Consider the following 23,121-nt stretch of genomic DNA (forward strand, 5'->3'; position numbering starts at 1 on the left):
TAAGTAATTCAGAACTTACTTCACAATCAAAGACCTCTGGGGACCTGGAGTTCTCCGGACAGTTCTGCAGAGCTTTCTCCATATTCTCCATTTTCAGAGCTTCTGGCTTGCACTGCTTAGTTTGACCTGGAAGCAGTCCGCCCGGGGTTCGACGTAGGAGGTCAGCAACTGAGGGGCCGGTCATGCTCCCTTTCCTCTGCACCGCAGCTCCCTGTCTCGGAGTCTTTGCGCCGGAGCCTGCGTCTATTTTGTTGCCGGCTGCCTGCTTTTCGTTCGGAGCGTTTTCTCGCTGTGACTGTGCCTGTGCTTGCCGCCGATGCTGCTGCAGCCCTCGCCTTGGCCGCAGCGGATGCTCCAGCGTTTTTCGGAGCCATCTCGGTTCCTCTCTTGGTACAGTCCCGACAAGATTGCTGATCAGAGGCACCCGCAGTTTTCCCAGCAGTCTTCTCAGCCCTTGGCACCCTCGGCTCCGAGAGATGCTCACGGCAGAGAAAGCGAATGACAGACCGATGAGCGAGCCAAGAGTCTTCAGGTAAGCTCCTGACGCTACGTTGGGCTTGGAACTTAGCGCCTTTCCGGTTTCTAGCGCCATTAGGGGTCTTCGCAAAATTAATTCCTTTACTCAGACTATTAGATGTGCTGGTCAATTCATAGTATGCTTGAGCTTCTTTTCTTTTCTTCTTACGAGAAGTAGGATACCATATCCTATCTTTCCCTGCTTAGTGTAGAGACCTTAGAGCTGCCGATAGCTTCCCCCAGCACCGGTCCATCCGCACTACGGTCTCACTCGACCACCATCTTGCCTCCAGGATAAATCCATAAACTCAATGCAATTTGGAATTTTTTGTTTATAAATGTGAGAGTCATGTGACAATCACGTTTTGATCCATTGATTGTACATTCAGACAGGACATCCTAGAGAAATTTCCTTATGCAATTTAATCCCTTACCGCCTGCAGTTCCAAAAGCATTGACAGGGTCAATAAGTCTGCTTTAATGTGCTGCATCCTACACTCACACAAGCATAGCACTCCTCCTGTAGTCACATGGGTACATCCCTACCCCTGCACTCATGTGGGCATTCACAGGGGCATGCATCTGATCCGAAATTTTATACACCCTGCACTCGCAGAGGCAATGTGCTCACACTACACTCAGAGGCACAGGGCTTATTCTGCACTCTTAAGAACAGTGCTTATTGTACAATCACAGGTTTAACTCACAACCTGGACTCCAAAATCATCACTTCTTACTCTGGATTCTATATATATTGATCACTGTGTTTTAAATACACACTGCTCAGCCTGCACTTACAGAGGCACACCACTCACACATAAGAGGGAACATTGCCTCGGTGAGAACAGGTAAGATAAGAAAAGAGGTCTAAAAGTGCAAGCAGAACAGAGACAAGGTATGGACAATTTGAGAGAATTGATTGGGGAGCATCAGGGTAGATAGAGAGAGAGAGGGGGAAAAATAAAAAAATAACACAGAAAGTTGGCCTTGGGGTTAAGCGGATGTGGGTAGGAAGAGAGGAAAGCGAGACACATTCAGATTGATTCAGGGATGCAACAGTAACCGCACTGACACAACTAACCTAAAGGACACAGGAGATATTGTTTAATCTCTGCTGATATAAGGTGATCCCCTACACAGGCACCCAATCTACCCCATTGCACTAAGATAGCCACTACCTGCATGCTGTTACCTGGGGAAACACTGATCATGGGTGCAGTTCCAGGCACTGGTGGCAGGGATCCCTGTGGTCCTGCCCCTGACAGAAGCAGCAGCTCATGGGCACCCTCGTGCTCTTCTCCCTCGAATCCTGTGCCTCTAATCTCATGGTGAAGGTGCTCCCCAGCAGACACGGTTCCCCTGACTGGCTGCAGTATTATTCTTGCAGCATCAGGTCTGCCAACGTTTGGTAGTACCCCATTGATACACCCATCAAAAGTGGGGGCTGCCACCGGCTACATGCACTAGGGACTGCATATCCAGGTTTGGGGGGGGAAGGAGGGTTGCTAGAGTAGACAGAATCCAGGCATGCTGGGTTATCTTTAAACTTCCCTGCTCACAACAGGTTTGTGGGCCAGGTGGTGCGGGGTGTTCTGATGCACAAAGAGTGGAAGATCACCTCTCGTCTTTGACAGAGACTTCCAACCATAGAGTGAGCAGTGAGAACTACACATCCCACAGCAGCATCAGCTCCTCCTGCATGTTGAGGGGGATTCCAAGGTGAGTTATTTTGCTATTGCACATTCACATTGGGGGGCTCGCCTGATAACCCTTGTAGAGATGGAAGTCTGCGGTGATGCAGTGAATGGGTTGGTGGTACATGGGCACTCGGAGAGCCTTCTGTGCTCCTCATGTCAGGGAGGCCTGGTCGGGGCTTCCTTCTCATAAGTCCTTCTCTGAGTTCCTTCACTGCCTCCTAGCTTTTGTAAGCAGCAGTGCAGGCAGGAGTTAGTTTTCCGTCAACTTTTCTAGGGCATTTAAAGGAAAGGAAGATCACAGACCCAAGCACAAGATCAACCTCGATAAATGGCTGAGGGCTTTGGTAACCTGTGCGAGCATGAGATCAATCACAAAGAAGGGGGTAATCATATCTAATGCTTTTGTGCGTTAGCATGAGTGGACCTCTGTGGTGCTGTACAGCTCCCAGTCCCAAAAGCGGGCATCGTCAGACAATCAGTTGAGGTGGTGTGCCTGCGTAAAATAATAAATTAGATTGCAGTTGGCTCATGCAGCTTGGTAAGCAACCATCTAAGCAAATAGGATCACAGCATGATGGAGGATTTTCCCTTTCATGTTGTGCCATCACTGTTAAAGCAACGGTCACAATATATCAGAGGAAGGCCTTTCACAGCCAACAGGCGAGCGATACAAGCACACTTTCAGTGGAAGCACACCTTTTGCCCAGTGAAATGCCGTTCAAGGTAACAAAAACATGCGGGTGGAGCCTAAGTCCCTCCCTTAGTAGTTCTTCTTAAAGATGTTTTTCTAAGTATCGTATAATGTAGACACCCGTTGACGTGTCAAGCCAGACATAAAAAGTGGTCGTCTATGTAAGATAATTTAACTAATGCCCCAAAATGATAAATGTGAGAAACATTCTTGTTCGGAGACCTGTTTCTAGGTAACCTAGTTTCCGATGGAAGGTCCCCAATGCTTTCATTAGGACGAGCATGGTGAAGACATACATGTGCTTTTGAAGTAGGATATCCTTCTGTTTTTCAACACCTATGACCCAAATAAAAACTCCCAACACAAATGCTCTATTTCTCGGTTTTACATTATTGTACTGTATGTTGCTCCTGCTTTAGTACGACAAGTATGTCCAGAACTGGGTACTGTGCCCACTGTGAAAGAGTACTCCAGCTACACCTCACTGATGAGGTATGCATAAGCCAAAACCTGCCTTGGATTGCTTGCATTTCTGTCTATAGAGGACCGAGCCTGGTAGTTCATTTGAACAGTTCCTGTTGTAGCAGAACAAAGACTAATTTGCATATGGATGGTGTCTGTCTTGAGTGGAATGATGGGTGAAAACAATGGACCGAAAAGTGATTTGAGTGATCACCCATAGCAGAAATGAATTCAAGCACTTTATATATCACTTAGTTACTGTCAGAATTTGTTTTTCAAATATTTCCTATTTATACAGTTTCTCAAATACATATTATTGATATTGCGGTGTGAACCATAATTCGTTGTGTATACAATGATCTTACTATATGGCAATGCTTAGGGAATTTATTCAGCCTATTAAATGTGCTTAACCGTAGATCTTTTTGAAATGGTATTGCCACTGAACATCTTTAGTTTAATTTCATTCATCTTATCACGGATACATGATCTCACTTCAAATTCAACAATAATTGAACGAAAGTGTGAAAGTTACATTTTGCTTTGGGAAGCATGCTTTCATCCAAAGACGTTCTCATTCCAGTAGACTATTAGTACTTCTTGAATTTTCTTGTTGTGGCCACATTTTAGCCAAAATAAAATCTGTGTGCAATACCAAACAAGGATGCAGCTATTTTAAAACCAAATTTAAAATACAGGAGTTTTTAAATCAGTCATGCTTGGAGTCTTTACTCAAAAAAAACAATTTGACACCACAGCAATAAATGACGAGATGTTAGTTTGCACTCTTGAGATTTTAAATAACATCAATCACGGGAGCGATTGATTGATAAATTGCATGCTGAAAGGTTAAGGACATGCAGGAAGAGTTGAGGTACAGGATGTTATTAACCAGAAAGCAATGACACAAGAAGGAGAACCTGCTTACTCGATGATAAATCAAGGTGCAGCTCATTTAGATCTTCTTTTAGTACCCATCCCATACACTGTAGAGTGTTCAGCCATACTGGGCACACACAAAATGTAATTTGTAATGTAAAAGTTTTCCATAGCACCTTACCGTTGACTATTCTGAAGAGAGGCATTTTGGCTTGTGTTCGGGTTCAAATGAGTCGGTGCTGAACATGCTGCATCTACATACCCGGAATCAAGAAAAGATTTAGGTTAATGATAAACAAGTGAACCAGGAGATCATGTAAAACCATCTAGTCCTTTGCAAATTTCAGTTTCTAGTTTAAGAAACATTTCATGGGTCTGTAGTTTACTTTTACTAAAACCTCTCTGAGGAGTTTGTGAGTCAAGCATGCTGAATCTATAGATGTGTGTCCTTGATCACGTAGTTATACTCCAACACTCAGTGATGCAAACAAAATATCCATGTATTGTGGTGCTGCAGTTCAAGCCTTATGGATTAAACCATCAAGTTGAGGATGAGCCCCAGGGGCTCATGTACACAGGCAAAGGCATCATTTAGAGTGCATCAGGACTTGCTATGAAGTAAGTTTCCACTGATTTCATGGAGATAAGTAATTCCAGGAACAAATTCTGGAGGGTTTGACATAGTGAAATGGGTCCCTCAGAAATATAGTTCTGATGTCACATATGGAGATAGCACACATCACAGAATTTTGATTCACCTGATAAAGAAAACCTCACTTACCTGTACCAATCTGTATGCAGCAGCGTATGATGCTACAGATTCACATGCGATGATTGTTATTTTTTTTGAAGTAGGAGTTTTGGTTTAGAGGGGACTCATGATGCCTCCCTGGAAATCTACAATGCACCAGGTCACAGGATTGTGTTTTCCTTATGGGGAAGCAAAGGTTTGAAGATGGTATTCATTACTATGTGTGAACTGGTATGCAAGTATCTAGGGCCCACAAGTTAATATGACTTTGCATCAGAGAATGAGTACAATGGGCAATTCAATCTACAGTACTGCTAGCTTCAAACTGTTGCAGGTATGTAACTTTATTAGCTTGGAGCACATGCTTATGCTGATCATATGCAGCATATAGACTGAAAAGCAGTATGCTAGTCCTTAAAGCAGTAGCTTGCAAGAGGAAATGAAGAGCGGCGGAACAGTGTTCTAAATGTTGCATGTATTGCATTTTTTCGCTTACGTGCCCCCTTTGCACATAATTTATTATGCACAATCTTCATTTAAGAATGGATCTCATTTAGTATCAATTGTGCATGCTTAGCACAAAATTTGGTTTTGTAGGTGCAAAGTGCACCAACTGCTCATATATCATGAATCAATGAGCATTATACATTGCGAATTTTAGGAAATGTTTAACAGAATAGGCATGGTAAATCCTGAATTTTTTCACAATTAATCAAAAGTACTGGGTTTTTTGTAATAAGAAATGGTATTTATGTTTGATGCAAATGTATGTTAGAGAAGAGATATCTTAAGCTTCCTTAGGGTGCTTAGGGTGGGCTGCATACTATGTACATCTTGGCTGAAAACCACAGGTTTGTGCTGCTAGCCTTTTCATCGCTCAAACGCCTTAACAGAGCAAAGCTATGACTTACTAACAGCACAGTCGCTAATGAAAAACACATCTTTATTTTCAAGCAATGGTATGCATGTTAGATGTCATTTAGCAAACGCATATGGGTGCTTTGGTCCCAAGAAATGTTCAGAGTTTAGAAAGGCAGGAATTTTACCACTGGTTGATTTATCACTCAGTGCTCTGATTTAATGAACAGCATCTAATATGATGCAATTCTTTTGTATAGATTGTTTAAGTTACAGTTTATTTACAGCCACTGTATTTGTTTTGTATTAACTACGCAATAGAGGAGGGCATTCATTATTATTAGCATAATGGAATGTTGGGAGCTTCATTGAAGGCAATGTAGGGTCCAACTGCTTATAACAGCTGGTATAAGCCTTCTGCTACAACATTCCAATATGTGTCCCGGTTTCTCCCTATTTATTTCATAATACTCTACCCTTAGTAGGTGGAATGTTCTAATAGCCTCACAGCCCTTCTGCCTTGAGCTATATTAGTTGCTAAACTGCCTCTCCTTCATTCAAGGCCTGAGTTGCCGTTTCAGGGTCTTAAAACAACTGGTATAGCCCTCGGCAGCAGGCAATGAGGCCATAACAAAACCCTTTCACATCTATGGTTTTGGTTTCTTGTAGGAGTTCATCCATGTGGAAAGGGGCTCTGGAACGTAGTAATATAAACATCCTGTAGACTCCCAGGACTGACTGATACCATATACAAAGCATCTTCAAATGTGTCATGCAAGGTACGTGGGTCACAGTCCATTTGACTTTCTAGCTCGAGTTGGTAAATAGACATCAACCTGTGCTTTACAGAATATTTTACATGTCTAAAAGAGGACTGTATTTGCTGGTGAAAAATATATCATAGGTACTATTACAGATATCTGCTAATGGGAAGTTGCCCAGGAAATCCACTGAGGCTTCCTTTCTTGTAGAATGTTTTATAGGCACAGGCAATTGTTAACAAGCATTTACAATGCAATGGTTTTGCCTTTGTTAAAGTTAGAGCTATTGGCATTGCTCTTGACATTATTTTTATTAATGTTTTTTTAACATAAATAAATGGCATTGTCATTTACAATGCCACTAGCTTTATTTCCCGCAAATGACACACACAGAGCCCCCCCACACACACACCCACACAGAGCCCCCCACACACACAGCCACACAGAGCCCCCCACACACACAGCCACACAAAGCCCCTCACACACAGAGCCACACAAAGCTTCCTACACACACAGCCACACAAAGCTTCCCACACACACAGCCACACGGAGCCCTCCACACACACCCACACAGCACAAGCAGGCAACAGGGGCACACGGAGGCACAAGCAGGCAACAGGGGCACACGGAGGCACAAGCAGGCAACAGGGGCACACAGAGGCACAAGCAGGCAACATGGGCACACAGAGGCACAAGCAGGCAACAGGGGCACACAGAGGCACAAGCAGGCAACAGGGGCACACAGAGGCGCAACAGGGGCACACGGAGGCACAAGCAGAGTCCATAAAAAAAACGGCTTTTATTTTGAATGTGGTACTAGGCCTTATGGGTGTGCACTAATTTCGCTTCCAGCACTGACATTCATTACCTCTTTCACCAGTTGTTACTCAGTCTATACGCCAAAATATTGTTGATTCTGTCTTATTAGCTCAAACCTGGAAATTCTCCATGCTGTCTTCCTAATTCTTTACCAATGGGTATTTACATTTTGTCTTCGCCTATTGCTTAACCACTGGAAATACAGACAACCCAATTACACAGAGACAACCACACTACACAGATGCACCCACCCCTGCACAGTACCACACAGCCCTCCCTACAGAGGCACACCACAGTGCAGACACACTAATGCAGAAACTCTATCATGCACAGACGTTCGCATGTACAGACACACAGATCCCCTTTAGACAGAAGTACATACTCCCAGTATGCTGACACACACACACACTCACCTTGAAGACAAAGATACCCAGATTTCAAAGCACACACATACCCTGCTGCACATGCATACATGCACCCCTGAAGTATACTTTCAAATGTCAATACTGGGCATTTATACACATACCCTGCTAGAAAGCCAAGGCAGGATGTAGTAGCCAAAGACAGACGTTTTCACATTCTCAAATACAGTGCGACACTGGAGTGGTCCACATCGCTCTCCAGAAGTTTTAGCTGGTTAAAAAGCCTTTATGGGGGACCGTGGCAATGCCAGCAGCTGAGATAGCCACATAATGCGAAGCACTGAGTTCAGCACCTTCTAGAGACCACCCTCTCCACACACACACACACCTTTTTTCGCTCCCACTGAAAGCCCCGTGTAAATGGCTGATTTTCACTCTGCACTTAACTCGAGTTCATTAAGCACTTTAGAACACCTAACTTTGTGTGCTGAGATGTAACGCTCATCCTTCGGAAGGTAAACGCAAAATACAAGCCCCAGAATGCAGCGCGCCGCTGAGTAAACAGGCCCTGGTGTGCAGCGGTCCAGGGCAGCAGTTATTGCTCCACACTCGCTTCCTGCCCCGTGGACTTCCTGCTTCGTCTCTCTGACGACGGAGGTGCCCGTCTCTTCTGGGCGTGCACGGCGAGGTCTCAGACACCTGATTTCACCTCCGGATAATTAGGGTGAAAGGAGCGGCCGTGGGGTGAGGTCTGCAGCGGGCCTGGCACAGGTGAGTCCCTTCCTCCTTATTACACACCGGGAACCAGTGCCCTCCGGTCCTCAGCCGGGGCATCCACGTGTGAGCACTTGTGAAATGGGAGTCACAGGCGAGCCAGGAAGTGTGCACAAACGAGGGCACATGCCAGCCTCCCGGCAGGTGCCCTGGTAGTAACAGCTTGCTATTAGCACACTGCCCTACAATCCTACCGGGGCTTTTTATCACCGGGCTCGGTGGTACTCTTGTGAACGACATGGGCAAGATGAGAGGCTGAGCTGAAACGGGGATAAGGGGCAGTGCTGGTCTCTGGAATTGAACAAGTAAAACCTGAATTCAGTAGCTGTATTTAATGCCGCTAACGTTAGACATCCATGCCCCCGCCCCCCTACCAACCTTCAAACTCCTCCTCTCCGGGGCCTCGCCGAAGACGGGGCGGCGGCTGCGGGCTCCTCACGGCCCCGAGCAGGAAGGCGGGTGCCGGCAATGCCGGACCAGATTCGGGGGGCGTTCCCGAGAATTTTTGGCTTTTGGCTGACGTAGCGTGACGTAGCCAAAAGCCAAAAATTCTCGGGAACGCCCCCGAATCTGGTCCGGCATTGACGGACAGGCCCGTCTTCCAATGGCTAGCCTCCATTTATGGAGCTAGCCAATGGAAGACGGGGGCCGTTCCTGTCTCCCCTACTATAGTCATTAGGTTTTCGCCTGCGCGAAAAAGATGCGCAGAGCGCATCTTTCGCCAGGCAAAACCTAAAAAGGAGGGAAAGTGAAATAAAACAATTGCCTTGTATCACACAATTTGGTCAAGTGGGAAAGCCAAAATTTATCCCAGGTTTTCTGGCTTCACTTTGTGTAATTTTGCCGACCAGTAGAGGTGCATGCTTCACTTACCCTACACCTACCATACCATCAGCCCCCTCACCCGACCAACAGCCACCCGGTTGACATCAGTGCCACCCTCCATCGCACCACAGACCAATCTTTTTGGCCCTTGAGAAAATATTTGTGAGTACCCATGCTCTAAACTGTAGCCCTAAGTAAAGAATTTACAATTAGAATAATTGCACATAATAGGCCCCAGAATGTTTGCGTAATTATATAAGAGAACATTATACGAATTTACCACTCCTTAAAAAAATACCATGGTTAGTCTGACCCAGGGTTTCAATGTCCATATGTGTCACGGAAAAAAACACGGAAATCTGAGGGGAAGTGGTTCAGCCCCGGGACCACCAATAAAAGAAATTCTATAGCCACGCTCTTGCGTTCTGCTGCCGAAAGCAAGAGTGATATACCAGACTCTGGAGCAGTGGATTCTTTTACTGGTTTCTCTTTAGAACCATCTGGAACTGAGCTGTGCCTTCATAACCACATAGTGAAAAAACCTGGCTCTACATGTATTTGTATTTTCTTTTGCACAACGCAACTCGACTTGAAGGTATTAGAGGTCTGTACATGGGTACCACTTATATTACACAAGGACACGTTATACATTTATTTATTGTGTTGGCACTGAGAGATAGATATATCATATAAGTGATTTGCCCAGCATCACATGATTGTGAGCCGACTCTGAAACTCGAAGCTGGTTGCCCAGTTCCAACATTGGCAGCTCTTGTCGGTAAGCCACATCGTCTCCAACTGAATAGTTTGGCATCATTTTCAAACAATATACCAAAGAGGAAGGGTGGATGTTGGGATACAAACCTAGAGTACGTGGAGCTGCGCGCCGCAAGTGCTTGAAGAATGTAGGTTCGGTGTGGAAATATTTCCTCGGAGAGTTTGTGGGCCTTGGTCCAGCAGTCCTTGTCTAACAGCGCCAAGACCTGCTCTGAAGCGACGGAAAGCAATGTTTTAAACATGCGTGTAAGGTTGCTGCCACAATAATGCCCGGAGCCAATATTGGTGGTTAACGCTTCTTTAATGTTACGTTATAAACTTCTAACTGAAGAGCGCCGAGCCGACGCTGTGTCCCGCTCGGAACTCGCGCCTACACGACAGACTGCGCGCGCATCTCTAAGATGGCCGCCGCACGTCACGTCATGACGTGACGTGCATCAACTAGTATGCGCCACTACATATCTCCCCTTTTTCATACAACAATAAAGTCACTTACAGTTCACTGTCCATTTCGAAATCACGATACCTGGAGGGCCTTATCACAGTTCTACCACTCCTGGTTACTCTGGCAGTGTTCTCCGGAGGGCCTCGGTTCTGCACCTCCTCATTCCTTTCCTCTCTCCTTCCAGCTGCCACTCCTTCGGAGTTCCCCCCTCGTAACTCCCCATCTGTTCCTTGGTGATCACCATCACTTCCTTCCTCTGTAAGTCCATCTACAGCATCTCTACCTTCTTGCGGCTCATCAGCTTCTTGTCCCAGCTCAATATCCTGTTCATCTCCATTTCCCCAGTCGTTTCCCCTCTGTTTCCATCGTAAGACCTTATTGCACTTGGCCATGCGGTCTTGGGACCATACATTCCCATCACTGAGTAAGGCCGCCCGATCATACACCTCTTTGACCTGCATGGGCCTGCTGTATTTACTGTCGCCTTTCTTCTGTAACGTTGCCAGCTTCACTCTGACCCACTCTCCCTGCTCTAATCTTGTTCCCTTCACGCTTTTCCTTTTGTTGTAGTAGTTGGTGTATATAGACTGAGCTCTTTCTAGGTTGGCGCGTACAATCGCAGGAGACCACTCGCTGGTGATAACTTTCTCTTTCCAGACCCGATTGTCATGGGTGAAAGGCTCGCGCCCTCTCAAAATCTGAAACGGGCTATATCCAGTGCCAGTTGGGGTTATTCTGTAAGCCCATACCATGTTCTCTATGGCCTTCTCCCAGTCCTTGTTGCCTGAGATTGCAGCTTGAACGGCACCCATCACCACCCTGTTAAAACGTTCCACCAGACCATTTCCGGCCGGATGATAGATGGCTGTGTGTTTGCTCGTGATGCCGTTCCTCTGCATGAATTGGTTCCATCTGTCGGACGTGAATTGGGGGCCGTTGTCACTGAGGATGGCTTTGGGAATGCCCTCCCTCACAAACGTGTCTGACAAGAATCTTAGGATGTTCTCGGTGTCCATAGTCTCATCCACCTTCACCTCCGGCCATTTGGAGTATCGATCCATGAGAACACACACATATTTCTTAGTGCCTTGGTCGTCAAGGATGGGCCCTAATATGTCTATGGATAATTCCTCCCACGGGTTCTGTGGAATCTCAAACTGTCCTAGTGCAGGACGCAAAGGTTTCAGCGTTTTGTCGGCCCCTTGGCACTGGGGGCACTCCCTGACATGCCTCTCTGCTCTTATGTCCATGCCAGGCCACCAGTAGTTCTGTTTCGCTCTTAATTTCAACTTCCCAATGCCGAGGTGACCCTCATGTAGCATGTCCAGTAGTTTATTGATTAGGTTCCTTGGGGGAATCACTTTGTCCCCTCTATATACAAACACTCCTCTATCTCCTACTGATAGTTCCTCTCTCACTTCGTAGTATGGCTTGATCTGTTCATTCATGTGTCTTTTGTCCGGCCAGCCCTTGACAATGTTGTTTTTCACTTCTTTCATGACATTGTCCTCCTCATATTCATCCATCCACTCCTGGTGGCTGATAATCTTTTCCTGGTCCTCTATTAGGGCCACCAATTCACTGTGGCTCGTGGGATCCTCTTCGCCTGGCTCCATCGCTGCCGCCCTGCTCAGGTAGTCTGCCACCCGATTTCGATTTCCAGGGATATACTCCACGTCATACCAGAACTCAAGTAACTTCAATGTCATTTTAGATATCCTGGGGGTAGCGTTGGCGTGCCCACTAGATGTTAATACCTTCACCAAGGGCTTATGGTCTGTCCTGAGCAAGAATCGAGTCCCCCATAAGAACTGCCGGAATCTCGATGTGGCCCACACCACGGCCAGCATCTCCTTCTCGATTACGCTGTACTTGCTTTCTGTCGCTGTTAATGTCCGGGATGCGAAACTGATCGTCTCCATCAGCCCCTGTCCACGATCTTGCATTAGGACTGCACCTAGTCCCTTATCGCTGGCATCACTCGTGAGTACTGTAACACCCTGTGGGTCATATCCCTTCAAAGGTACTGCTCCTGTGACGTCCTTTTTTATCGTGTCGAACTCACGTTGTGCCTCTGGTGTCCATTGGAAGCTGGTGTTCTCCCTGGTCAGCATCCTCATGTGGTGTGTCTTGGAAGCGAAGTGTACCACAAATTTGCTGTAGTACTCCGCCATGCCCAAAAACGATCTTACCTCCTCTTTGTTGGAGGGTGGCGGAGCCTCAGCGATTGCCTTCACGTTTCCTGCCTTTGGCGTGATGCCTTGGGCCCCAATCTCATGGCCCAAATAGGTCACCGACTCCAGACCCAGTCGGCATTTTGCCCACTCAGCCGTAAGGCCTTTGGTTTCCAAGGTTTTCAGCACCTTCTCCAGTTTCGGATCATGGTCTGCTCTGTCTCGCCCCATCACCAGGATGTCATCCTGGAAGTATTGTATGCCCGTTATGTCCTTAAACAACTGGTGCATTAGTTTCTGGAACACGGCGGCTGCCGAGGCCAGTCCGAACGGCATGCGGCGGAACTGGTAGCAGCCGAACGGGGTGATGAATGAGGTGAGTTTCCTGCTGTCTGGGTGTAACTCTATTTGGTGGTAAGCGGAGGTCAAATCGATGGTGGAGTACCATTTGACTCCTCTTGTTCTTGCCAGCATTTCCTCGATTCTCGGGAGGGGGAATTTTTCCCCGACAATGTTCTTGTTTAACTCCCTCAGGTCAACACAGAGCCTGACCTTTCCATTCGGCTTCATGACTACCACCAACGGTGCGAGCCATTCTGCACAAGTGATAGGCTCAATTATCCCTTTCTTTTCCAAGTCCTGAAGTTCTGTTTGGACTGCCTCCCTTACAGCAATCGGCACATTCCTTACTTTGTGGGCCACTGGACTAGCGTCCTCCTTGAGTATGATTTTGTGTTGGAATCTCTCCAGTTTCCCTACTGTGCCTCCGAATACCTTTGGATAACTCTCCTTCCATCTCGTCAAATTTGGCCAGGTGTCCGATTCAGTGAGCAGGATCTGTTCTTTTCCTCCTGGGTCTAGTTTTATTCCCAAGTCACCCTGGTCCAACCATCCCAGTACAGACGGTCCCTTCTCTGAGACGTATAGCTTACACATCGCTGAACGACCTCTGAACTCGAACTCTAGGAGCCGGAACCCTGCCATGGGGATGCGGTCACCATTATATGTGACTGGTCGGATATCCAGTTTCTCCAACTCTGGTCCTAGTACGGGTCTGAATGTGTCGTTCCACACCGCTCTTGGTACTATGGTGAAGGGTGAGCCGGTATCCGCCACCACCTCGACGGCTATACCTCCCATCTCCATTTCCAGTACGGGTTTTGTTGTCCTCTTCCCCTCCACGCTTAATATCTGATCATAAATGCACAGGACTGTGACGACCTCTTCATCCTGGCTCTCCTCCTGATTCTCCTCTTCTTGATCGACGTATCGCACTGTACTCTTCGACGATTTCTTCCTGCACACCTTTTCGTAATGGCCGATGATGCCACAGTGCAAGCACTTAGCCCTGAACGCGGGACATCTCCTGTCGTGTGCCTCATGCGACCAACTCCTGCACCTGTAGCACGTCTTTCTCGTGTCGTTGTTGGGTTGTCGTCCCTGCTGTCCAGTGCTGCTTTGCCCCTTGTTGTGGCTTCTCCTTTCCGGGCCCTTGTATTTCTGGTCTCTCCGTGGTCCCTCTTCGTATACTTTGTTCACCATGGCGCCGGGTGCTGTGTCTTTCTTGGTAGCATCGGCGCACCTGCGTGCCAGCTCTGCCCTTTTGACGATAACCATCACATCCTTGAGTGTGGTGTCTCCACTCGCCCACAGCTTGTCTTGGACGTTTGTGCTGGAGGCGTGCATCACTATCTGGTCTTTGATAAATTCCTCCTCCCACTCTTTGTACCTGCACGTGGTCGCTAGTTTCTTCAGGGTTGCCACATATTCCTCGATCGACTCACCCGACCTTTGCTTCCTCTGCTGGAAGTTGAATCTGTCAACTGACACACATACGGTGGGCCGGTAATGCTCATTTAGGTCATCGAGGGCATGGGCGTACACATCGTCGTCCATACTATCTCTTTGTTTGGGCACCAGGCTCTTGTATATCCTGAGTCCTTCTGGTCCCAGATTTAGTAGTAATATGCGTTTCTTCCTTTTGGAGGTGAATTCCTCTTCGTTCTCATCCTCCAAAACCCCTATAAAGTTGTCTATGTACTCACGCCAGTCCTCCCATTTCATCAATGGCTCCCCTGGTTTTGGTAGGAACTGTACCGGCGCTATGGCGTACCCCGCTGGTGTGCTCATCCTTTCTCCCTTGCCTGTGGATGCTCTGTCCGCCTTGCTGGTGGGGCTGCCTGGGGTGCTGTCTGTCTCTGCCTTGTAGTGTTGTGCCCGGGGACTCTCGGTGTCAGCCCCCTCCTCCTGCTTTGTGGTTGCCAGCTCGCTATCTCTGGTGTGGTGGGGTCGTTTTCCGGTTTGGCGCGCTTTTTGTAGCTTGTGAATAGCGTGCGCACTGCCCCCTTGCTAACTTCTCCATCTGGTTGTTGTGGCTCTGCCACGCTCTTCAGTTTTATGTGTTTGTTCTTTATACAGGCACTTATCTGCGTCACCATTCCTGGCTGTGCTCCTTCCTTGCTGCTCCTTCCCAGGGTCTGCCTGTCTTGGCTTGGTGAGTCTCCCCCGAGGGTTCTGGTCGCGTCCCGACCTCGTCGCCACTGTAAGGTTGCTGCCACAATAATGCCCGGAGCCAATATTGGTGGTTAACGCTTCTTTAATGTTACGTTATAAACTTCTAACTGAAGAGCGCCGAGCCGACGCTGTGTCCCGCTCGGAACTCGCGCCTACACGACAGACTGCGCGCGCATCTCTAAGATGGCCGCCGCACGTCACGTCATGACGTGACGTGCATCAACTAGTATGCGCCACTACAATGCGTTCCAAAGCAGGAAATGGCGGCCACCAGTGAAAGGCTGAGAGCCCTCGGCTCGTCCACTAGAGCGGGTGGGCCCTCTAAGCTGCAGCGAGCAGGCAGTTCATGGGAACCACTAAGCGTGCAGGCCCCGCATTCCGCGATTGTCATATGTGCCGGCACCAGGCCCCCGGAGAGGCAGGGGAGGGACAGGGCGGAAGTAATGAATGCTCCCGGGCTTAACCACTGAACGGCAAGTATATGGAAAACAGGAGCTGTAATTAACACACCAGGCACTGGGAAGCAGGGAGGGTTCAAAAACGGCGCCGCATCTTTTCATATGCAACTTTGTGCATTCACAGCCAGTTAATAGACACTATTTTATACTCTGAAAATAAATGTCAAAAGAGCACGTGCTAACAATGGGAATACATGAAGTTCCTAAAATCACAGCGCAGGTGCAAGCACTATAGCCTTAGCTGTAATTTATAGAATAATATGCCACCATTTACATTTTATTCTGAGGCACTTAAAGGTAAGGCTTCGGGAGGGCAGTTGGGCCAAGGGGTAGCATGGGGCACTTGTCCCAGCTTTTAGCTGAGTTGTGACATCACAGGCAAATGATTGGCAATAATAACAGGCTCTAGGAGGCGCTCCACGGCTCACATCTGCCGATTCTATGCGCTGTAAGTAACCGTCGGTACTATGAACCAATTTATTAGTGCTCAGCCAACCTGGGAAGGATAAAAGGTGGAGTTTGCCTTACCATGACTCAAACCGACAAGAAAAAAACGTATATAAATTGCAACGATTCTTTTTTTTTTTATTTAAACATTAGCTATAACAATCGATTAAAAATAAATTGTAGCAATAATGCTAGACCATAGAAACGACTCTTGGGGAACATGTGAAAATCGGGAATCTTATTTTAAACATCAGAATCTCCAAAAAGTGAGAGGAAGGTCGAGTGCAGAAGTCCCTAGGAGGCTGATGCCGGGAAAGGTGTCAGGGATTTGTCCGAGCGGCGTAAAATTAACAGGACATAAATTCATTTCCGCCTCTGGAACGTGGCATCCGCCGTTCACGCGCATTTGAAGGATGCGTGTCTACTCGGTCTAACTGACCCTCGGCTTTCCCCTTTTAGCTTCTTCCGGACCGAGCCTGCAATTTCCGGAAACTTTCTTTCTTTTTTGCCTGCCTGGCTCTCGTGGAAAGAGAGCAAGCGCCCCTGCTGCGTAGGAAGGTTTACATGTAGGAGGAGTCGCCCTCGAACGCCTTTGTCCCAGAAAGGATAGAAGGTATGGGGCAGGGTCAGTAACCGTGCATGAACATGCGCCCCTTGGTCGGGGAGGTTTCGCCTCACAGAAGATACGTCTCGTTTCTGTGTAAGAGGCTGCCGTAAAAGTGGACTGCCCTTGAATGAGAGGGGGGGGGGGCGTTGCTGACAGTGACATCCAAGGATGGAGAGGTCATGAGACATCCTTGTCATGTCCATGGTCAGTTGAGCTCTGTCTTACAGACCATGAACCTACTTTATTAAACTTTTACCATGACCAAAGAAAGGCTACGTAGAGTTTTATCCCAGGAACTTGCAGTCTAAAGAGTTTTAAACAAAGGACACATTTAGGATAATATTAAACCTGTTTAACCTGATGGAAGAAGTAGTAATGCAGGCCCCGAATGTTAGAAGAAGGTACTGGTGTCTGGTGTTACTGTCGGAGGACAGGCCAGTAGAGCTGGGACAGCGCAGCAGTGGCATGCCAGACTGGCTGAGCCTCGGGTGCCACTGACGCTGGTCATTTTAGGGTACTGGTCTTTAAGGGAACACCACAGACTTCCCTTGGGAAGAGCGTCTGGAGATAAGAACATTAACAGGGCACCCTCTGTTCTGGGTTAGTTGTGCCGGGACAGGCTCATTCCATGCAACAGATGAAGACATCAGTTCCACAAACAGCGAAACATCTCTTATTATGTGGCACTTTCCGCATAATTATGAATTTTGCCACATAATCCATCATGTTCTGCATAAACTGCACATTTTTACAAAAAACATGACTAACTCAAACAGATAAAGAATACTACTATGCTGCAACGGGTGTTGTTGGCAGTGGAAGGCCATTCACAAAGAGTTACTAGTCAATTTCAAGTTTCTTATTGATGTGTTAACATGGTACTAAAGAGGTGAAATGCTTGCTCAAACAGTGTTAAACCGAGCACAAAAAAACCAACACAATAATGAAGTGATACTATCACAAAATGTGGGGCATAACTTTTTTTTGCCGCATAATATGATCGACCCTGCTATATACGTTGATTCGACCCTCCCGTCTAAGTCTTGTGACCCTACTTACCACGACACGAGCAAAACTGGATGTGATGTGCCTGCCAACGACGGTCTGCGTTGGAGGGGGCGCAGACATCCAGTCCCTGACCTCTTTGGATATGACTTCTTGGCGCGGCTTGAGTCCAGAGTTTATGTAGGACTTGCAGTGAATCACACCCCAGAAAAAATGTAATAACTTGTACGCGTGTTGAATACTGTAACCCCGATTGCTTTAGAAGCGGGCTCCCATTTTACGTTCATGCCAGGAAGTAAACATGACATGCCGGTCTGCGAGCCCCTTACAGCTCTCCCTTGCCACCAGCCCCTACTTCGTGAAGTCAGGGCATCCGATGTATAAAACATGCCACATAATAAAGCAAGAAATTAGCAAGACTGTGCGTATATTTTTCTTATGGAAAATGTGTAACAGAAATATGAGCTCTGGCGCAACGCTAAATCTTTATTTTTGCGGAAGGCAAGCATTGCCTGCAGTTTGTGCTATACCACTAGACGCTACTCTCTCTAGTGATACATTGTCTTATGCGCTACAGACGCAGTTCTGCGCATCTAAGCGCTCTACAGAACGTATTATAACTGAAGGCTGAACAGTTAGATTCGAACTTTAAACCTGCTGTTAGTGCGAGCGCACGAGGGCTAATCATGCGTGATTTTGGTAGTAAATATAAGAGTCCAGTCATATGAACAGTTACAAGCAGGTGTAGGTTTGCAAAATATGCTTTGAAACGCCTTTGAGGCAAGAGAAAGAAGAAGAAGGCCCAGGTTGAAAGAAGGTTCCGACTATAATGTTTGCGAGCGTTTTTTTGCGACGCTCGTGGCGCAGTTGTGTCTGTGCTCCCAGCAGCGCTGGCGGGTGCTAGTTGCGGTCAAACGAGCAGTCTTTACACTCCTGGAAAGATGGACCTACGGGTCCCTAGGGGGAGGCAAGTGTCATCTGCGCGTGGTCAAGGTCAAACACAGGAGGTGCTCGAGGGCGCAGGGGTGAACTCACTATAGCTGCACTTAGATACATTCAGAAATAGCGGATAGCAAGCACGGAGTAAAGTCCACGTAAAAATCCTTTCTCCAATCTCTGCTGTACGTTTCCTTGATAAATATACTTTTTATAGAAGTACGCAGAACAGTCACCGGTGTGTTGGAGGAAATAGTTCAAAAAATGTATTGTTTTTTTTGTAACAATTATTCCAGAAAGCATTGACGCTTTCACTAGTCTGCATGTCTGGGTTTTACTGGGAATAAACCATGTCCGATGCGACCGTTGTGAGGTAGACGCATTAGGCTTGAAGCAGACGCACAGTTGCTTTAAACACGGACTTTTTTCTTCTAATGGGCTGTTGGGCCGGTTAGGGCAGAGGGTAATGACTTCTGAGAGACTCGGACAAGCCCGAACTCTTGCGATCGCCCCGCCCACTACTTCACTTTACACATTGTTTTGTCAGGGATTTACACTGGTTATTTCTGCACACGAACGTTTCTTCTCTAAGCTAATGTATATACTTTTTTTTATTTATTACAGGTAAGCACCCGCTGAAAACGAGCACGGGGGAGTGTGAGGGCAGTTGAACGAGGCGTGGCTGAGGGAAGAAACTGAGAAGGTCAGGAAGGCGGGGGCCGGCAATGCCGGACCAGATTCGGGGGCGTTCCCGAGAACAGGCTTTCGGCTGACGTCACCAAAAGGGAAAAATTCTCGGGAACGCCCCCGAATCTGGTCCGGGATTGACGGACAGAGCCGTCTCCCAATGGCTAGCCTCCATTTATGGAGCTAGCCAATGGGAGGAGGGGGCGAGTCCCTGTTCCCCACTGCAACCCCACTGCAAGACATTAGATTTTGCTAGCGCATGCGTACTTCGTACGCATTGCGTAGGCAAAACCTAAAAACAGCTACTGTAATTGGGTTGTCAAGGTGTAACTGCAAAATCAACAAACATTTACTTCGTTTTCCAGATGGACTTTGTAGATCAACATAGTACATATTGGCCCTTCTAACATCCAAGGTATATAAAAGCTCTTTAAGCTACTGACTCAGGTTGTAGGAAAAATGAAAGTAAGTCAATAGATTTAGTGATATGAAAAGGAGAGGTGATCTTTGGCAAGACACAAGGGTGCACCCTGAGGACAATTTGATCTCTGTATACCTCTATAAAATTTCTATAACTGACTAAGCAGCCGTGACCCGTGCAGGTAGGAGCGGTGGGGCCGGGTGGGGGGAGGGGTGGCGGGTGGGGATTTCGATGGGCGATAACAAGGGAAAATTAAGAAATTCATTTTTCTAGTCATCGCCCGTCAAAATTATCCCATCACCCCACTACCCCACCACTTTTACCTGCACGGGTCACAGCTGTGAGTAAGCCTCCAACTCACTCTATAGATTAAAGTTATAGCTACCACAAAGCCTACTTTCCAGGATAGGGACTGTAGTGGGTATGATTGAAGTGACTCTAATGGAGGCCTTGTAAGCTTAGTAAGAACCATATTAAGATCCAATAATGGGATAAGAAGTGCTCTAGGAGGCATTATCCTGTTAAGAAGTTCCACAAGAGTTTTTACAGCAGGAATTCTGAACATAGAAAACGTGTTCCCCATTGTGTAGATAAATCACTGCTATTGCCAAGTGTACCTGTATTGTAAAGGCTAAACCAGGTTTTTGAATATGTAAAATGATGCCAAAAATGTTTTGTACTGTGACTTTTGAAGGCTGTTTATTAAGAGTGTTACAGTGATATACACATCTCTACTATCTAACTACAAAGCATTCACAGGTAATAAGGTGTCTGGCTTCTTAAAATTATTATGCAAGCCTCAAGAAGGTGTAAATCCCCAACCTCAAGACTTCAGGTGCCAAATTGCAAGACTGAGCGCCATGGAGTTGGTGTGTACTAACTGACCTTGATGTTATTCAAACAACGAGAAAAAATGCCATTACTGATATCTTCTTTTGAACCACAATTATTTCAGGAATACAAAGACCACTGCGCAGTGCAACCAAGTGCTATTTAAAAGCTGTTTATTTAGAAGATTCTGCTTTAGAAGATCATTTGAAATTCAGACAAAGATTGCAACACAATTATATACCAAGAAAGGGAGTGGACACAACATGAACAAGAATCACACATGCCTTCATTCATTACTAATCAAACATTTCACAGTCATACCTCACACATACAATCAAACAAGTACTCACTCAAGCGGGGAATAAATGCACAAATAGAGGAGTACTAAGTCTGCCAACAACAATATTTACATCATAAATTGTTTAAAATACACCATATCCAATTCCATCACACAGTTGAATTAATTCAAAAGAATATATATACAACAAGGTTAGGTGTATTGTTGCCACATACAAAATTGCAAAGAAATTAATTGGCAAAAAGGGCAACTTGGCAGACCCGGTGGTCTACGCGTTTCGAATCCCTTCTACTTATGGGATTCTCCTCAGGACCAACCAAAGCCAGTATCAAATGGTAGAATCTTGTCAATCTTATGCCACCATATCTAGTCCTCCCAATTGAAGTCCAACCAAAGTACTCGAAGGACTGTTTTAATAATATACGCGACCCACTCGCCCCTCAAGGGGGTAGTGGTTGCCTACAAAAGCCGAGTGGCGCTGGGGAACATAGTTTTCTTCCTTGCTGGAGAAACGGGGTAAGAGCCCCCGAGCAGGGGTGCTGGAGGATCTTCCTAGCTGTGTATTCGGTATTTAAACCGGGTGGTATTAGTAGATAATAACGAGGAACGAAGTTTCGGTATGAATCACGAACGCAAACAAACACCGGAGTCGGTCACATCAACAGACTCCGGCGTTTGACAATGGGTAAAAATACTGGAGCGGAGGTATTGACCAGCCTCGAAAATACAGACCTTTTATATTGTGATTGGAACATATTTTATTTCCTGAAGAAGTTGTTGGCCGTTCACCTATAGGCCCACCGAAACGTGTCGATGCTTTGAGAAGAGGATATTATCTCAAATCTGTCGGGTCAATTGTATTATATCGTATATACTGAATTTGTACCCATTGTGGACAATTGAATACGGACTGGATTTAGTAATCTCCTCTAGAATTTGGAACTAGTGTTCTTTTCTTTTGTTCCCAATTTACTGTCTTATGTAATCAACATTTTGGTGTCTTATTTTATCTTTATGTCTGTTATTTCCATGTTTTTAACCAGAAATGTTATTTACTTTTTATCTTTCTGAAGCATAATTGTGCAAGTTTAATAAAATGAATTATTATCCTTAGTACAGATATTTCTGTATCATATCCTCTTTGTCCTCTCTCTCAAGCACTGGTGTAAGGTAGTGAGTGTGCAAGATTTGTATGGTTGTTGCAATAGTAGCCACTGGGGCATTTTTTGACTTAAGACTACAGCATTACACGCTGCAAACATTCTCTTATTGGATGAATCACAAATTACCCTCAACTCAGAAAGAGGGCCTTAGTCTGTTAGCTTGGTCATACTAGTTTGCTAATACAGGAAAACTTACTTAAAACCCTAGTTCTGCTTGTAGGAATCACCACTGAACATTAGAGAAGTACTGCCCACCTGAAAGTTCATGGAACACTTTCTGATTAGGATGTAGATTTAAATGTGGCTGAAAAAAATGTTTTTTTCTTTGAAGTGCAGACCCAATATATCTGCAGCCTATCACAGGCTAAATGAATGGGATTTCAAATGCTTTAACATCAACATAAAAGCCATTTAAAAAAAGAATCCCAAAATCAAGCTCAATGCATTATTAACCCCGTCAGATTAAAAATGACAGAAATGTGGAAATGAAGCTAGATATGCAGTAGCTTTAAACTTTCAAAGAAAATGTACTCTGCTCCTTTAAAGGATCAGCAAGCAACTTCTGCCTCTCAGCATAGCATGTACGGTTGCTCCATTTCTTTTTATTCGGTAATCTAGGATCTCCAATCTGGACATCTACAATACTGATTGTGTGTCACTGAGTAGGGTGGACTTTAATGGAGAGTCCAACTATTCAGTACTAGGATTACAAGTGAGTAACTTTTCCATCTAGATTGCAGACTCTTCATTAAAGATCACATGAACAGAATAGCAGTCTAATTCCCTTAAACAGCTAACCCACCGATAGATCGGAGCAATTTTCTAAGATATTTCTCAAAGCAGCTAGACATTCCAGAGACTCAGAATCCCAGCAATGTATAAAAGGATGGTAGAAAGGTTTTGGTCCTTGACGCCATTTGGGATTCTTATGCAGTCCTGTCACCTAGTGGTCGAGTCTTGAAA

General features: G+C 46.1%; 1 protein-coding gene across 1 annotated transcript in view; it reads right to left on the reverse strand.

Annotated features, from left to right (window-relative positions):
* The window catches only part of LOC144764805 (uncharacterized), a 581,674-nt gene that overhangs the window by 130,156 nt on the left and 428,397 nt on the right, over positions 1–23,121 (reverse strand). Inside the window, exon 11 of the mRNA XM_078650300.1 lies at positions 4,427–4,499. Within this exon, the coding sequence (XP_078506426.1) occupies positions 4,427–4,499 (73 nt within the window). The remainder of the gene's footprint in view (positions 1–4,426; positions 4,500–23,121) is intronic.

This window comes from Lissotriton helveticus, chromosome 1_1, assembly GCF_964261635.1.
Source record: "Lissotriton helveticus chromosome 1_1, aLisHel1.1, whole genome shotgun sequence".
In the NCBI taxonomy this organism is placed as follows: Eukaryota; Metazoa; Chordata; class Amphibia; order Caudata; family Salamandridae; genus Lissotriton; species Lissotriton helveticus.